This window comes from Wyeomyia smithii, chromosome 2 (assembly GCF_029784165.1).
Source record: "Wyeomyia smithii strain HCP4-BCI-WySm-NY-G18 chromosome 2, ASM2978416v1, whole genome shotgun sequence".
NCBI lineage: Eukaryota > Metazoa > Arthropoda > Insecta > Diptera > Culicidae > Wyeomyia > Wyeomyia smithii.
This window is the reverse complement of record NC_073695.1, coordinates 240036689-240039239: the sequence shown is the minus strand read 5'-3', so window position 1 is coordinate 240039239 and position 2551 is coordinate 240036689. Positions and strand designations below refer to the sequence as shown.

The window sequence follows — 2551 nt, the reverse complement described above, 5'->3', positions numbered from 1 at the left end:
GGTAATAAATTTGTTTGTTAGAATACAGGAGCCCGTTTTCTTCGACTGATGAAAATATTGGAACCCTGAATAATCCGTTTCTTACCTGCTCTCGTCAATTAAAGTTAATGCAACGGATAAGTATCTCTTCATAGGAAGAAAAAATAGGCTAATTTCACATAGCAATGCTCTCGAGCTCCTTAACAATTTACTCGAATAGTCTGAAGTGAATCTCGTTGATATTTCCTAAAAAGAAGTTTGGAACCTATGATTTTGTTATAAAACGAGAATTTTGCACTCTTGAAACACAAAATTCGCCAAATGTGAAACAGATAACTAAAATGTCGAATGTGTCAATAATTTAGCAATCCAAACTGTTTGTAATGACAAAAAGTAAAAACCATCCAACTTTTTATTGTGTTGAAAAAATAATATTTTCCTATTCAAAAAAACAAAAATTATGAACATTGTTCACCATCCCTAGAAAGCACATTACTCCGAAACCAAATCGCAATTGTCATCGCCTACTTTGTCCCATGAATTATGCTTAATGCGTGTAGCAATCGATAACGATCGCCAACCTCGTCCTGGAGCTGGGAGTTGCTAACTGGCAGCACGTTTCCGGCCAACTGCGTCGACATTTTTCATTATTATTTTCCGCGACATAATGGAACAGAGTTGAATTGCCTTTCTAATCCCCGTGAAGCACGCACGGCAATCGATAATGACGGGAGCGACGGAATCGAATCTCCTGCCTCGGCGAGACTAATTGAATGCAGCACCAGAGTGCATACAGGCTAGCCGATCTTATCGGAAGGACAATTCCCGGTCCCGACAGGCGGAGGAGATTTTATCGGGTTCTTGAATCGAATCGTGGCGTTGGCTGGTGAAATCAATATGCTTGGGAAGTTGAAAGCGAGGGATATAATCTGTGATTTTTATTTTTGGATGTTGCATCAACAACTTGTCGCTTCGCTAGGTTCCAATCGGAACGAGACACGTGCTGGGGAAGACAGAAGCCGGGATTAGTCGGGGTAGATATACGTTTTGTATAATGATCACACAGTATGCTAGGAATATGGGATTGTTATTTTTATTCAAGTGAAGAATTCTATTTTCTTTTTCAAGTTAGTTAACGGGACAATCGAAGAAAAACACTACCGGAACGTTCCAATTGCAAAATCCTATGTTGTTGAACGATAATTTTCTATCTTGAGTCTGAAGTAGTGGTCGTCTATTGCCATCTTTAACTATTTTAATGGTTCCACTAGGATAGTACTCAATTGATATCATCAGAGGTTTAAGGGAAGAAAGCATCCCATTGCTGGCTCGATTAACTAATTCCACGGTCGCATTGACTTTGTCCGGTGAATCGCGAATATACCTTCGAATCACGGATCGTTGGTTAGCCCAACCAGAGAGAACTGAAAAGAAACGTAATACATTACTTCTAATTAGTTACAAATCGTAGAATTGTTCACCTATTTCATGCATTTCTGTTTCATCGTACGGATATTCAGCTGGTGCTAGGCGAATGATGCCATCGTTTGTACCAAGAATCCCTAACCGAATTCGGGTGACGTTGGTGGTAGAAAAAACATTTCTAAAGTTGGATATTGCAAAATAGGGGTGATCTGCTTCATAGCCACCTACTGCGTTGTACTGCGAACATCCAAGGGTTGCTGCAATCAGACATTAGGATTAAGTTTCTCTGTTGAGTGAGATAAGAAGAAAACTAACCTGCAAAGCTGTTCTCGTATTGCGCTGCACTTAGACTTAGCAGCGTCGCAACGAAAAATAAAGGCTTCTCCATGATGATTGCTCGGGTATTCGATGTGGTGCATTGACTATTTATATACTTACAAATGTTTGCACAAGTTAGGGAACCACGGGCAAATGGACCATTCATATGGCAACAGAATTTTGTGAACTTCGAGATATTATATGGATTGAAACAACAAAATTAGTTCACCCTCAACAGGAAAGTAATCTGAAGTGGTTTTCGACGTGTCGAATTTATGCTTCTACTGATTCGAAACCTTAGAAAACTGTAAATTTCAATGACAACGGAATAGCTAAACATTGTGTGAATATGTGGTTAAAGATAGTTTTTTTCCTTCATCTAGGGTAAAGATAGTTTAGTATATAATTTTTTTAATCATTGTAATTCGAGAAATTGTTAGCTTTTTAGGGAAAACTATGTTGTTGATGTTGCTGTTGGTAAAATGGGCAGTCTGAAAAACAAGGATATTATAACTTTTTACCTATTTTGTAAGTATTCTCAGCATCGAAAATGCTTTTTTGCGCCGAGTGTCGTCCCGCATAGAAAAGCAAACAGTCCGTGCTACCAGCACAGCCTTTTTATGCTTGGTGAGAAATATCGGTTTTCAAGACCGTTTTTGTTTTAGTAAAAACTAATATAAATTCACCGTAAATATGCAATGTTTTCATTATTTCATGAAAAGCATTAGTCAATGTCAAATATCATGTATATGTTTGAAATATTAAATAATAAATGATTTGCTTAACGTGACCATCTCGCCCGTTGTTCCCCTACAGTAACAGACATTGT

The 2551-nt window shown here is 38.1% G+C and overlaps 1 protein-coding gene across 1 annotated transcript; it reads right to left on the bottom strand.

The window, feature by feature from the left end:
- Nucleotides 1-1050: 1050 nt before the first annotated feature.
- Nucleotides 1051-2024, bottom strand: LOC129723163 (uncharacterized). Its single transcript, XM_055677201.1, has 3 exons — nucleotides 1720-2024; nucleotides 1461-1661; nucleotides 1051-1403 (listed from the first exon to the last, which is right to left on the bottom strand). The coding sequence occupies exons 1-3, from the start codon at nucleotides 1886-1888 to the stop codon at nucleotides 1108-1110; spliced, it is 666 nt and encodes a 221-aa protein (XP_055533176.1). The 5' UTR covers nucleotides 1889-2024; the 3' UTR covers nucleotides 1051-1107.
- Between the last annotated feature and the right edge of the window lie 527 nt (nucleotides 2025-2551).

Coding starts and splice junctions, on each gene's coding strand:
- LOC129723163 (XM_055677201.1), bottom strand. CDS start 1,888: ATGAATGGTCCATTTGCCCGTGGTTCCCTAACTTGTGCAAACATTTGT. Junction 1,662..1,719: donor ATACGAGAACAGCTTTGCAG/GTTAGTTTTCTT, acceptor GTCTGATTGCAG/CAACCCTTGGATGTTCGCAG. Junction 1,404..1,460: donor AACAGAAATGCATGAAATAG/GTGAACAATTCT, acceptor GTTTCTTTTCAG/TTCTCTCTGGTTGGGCTAAC.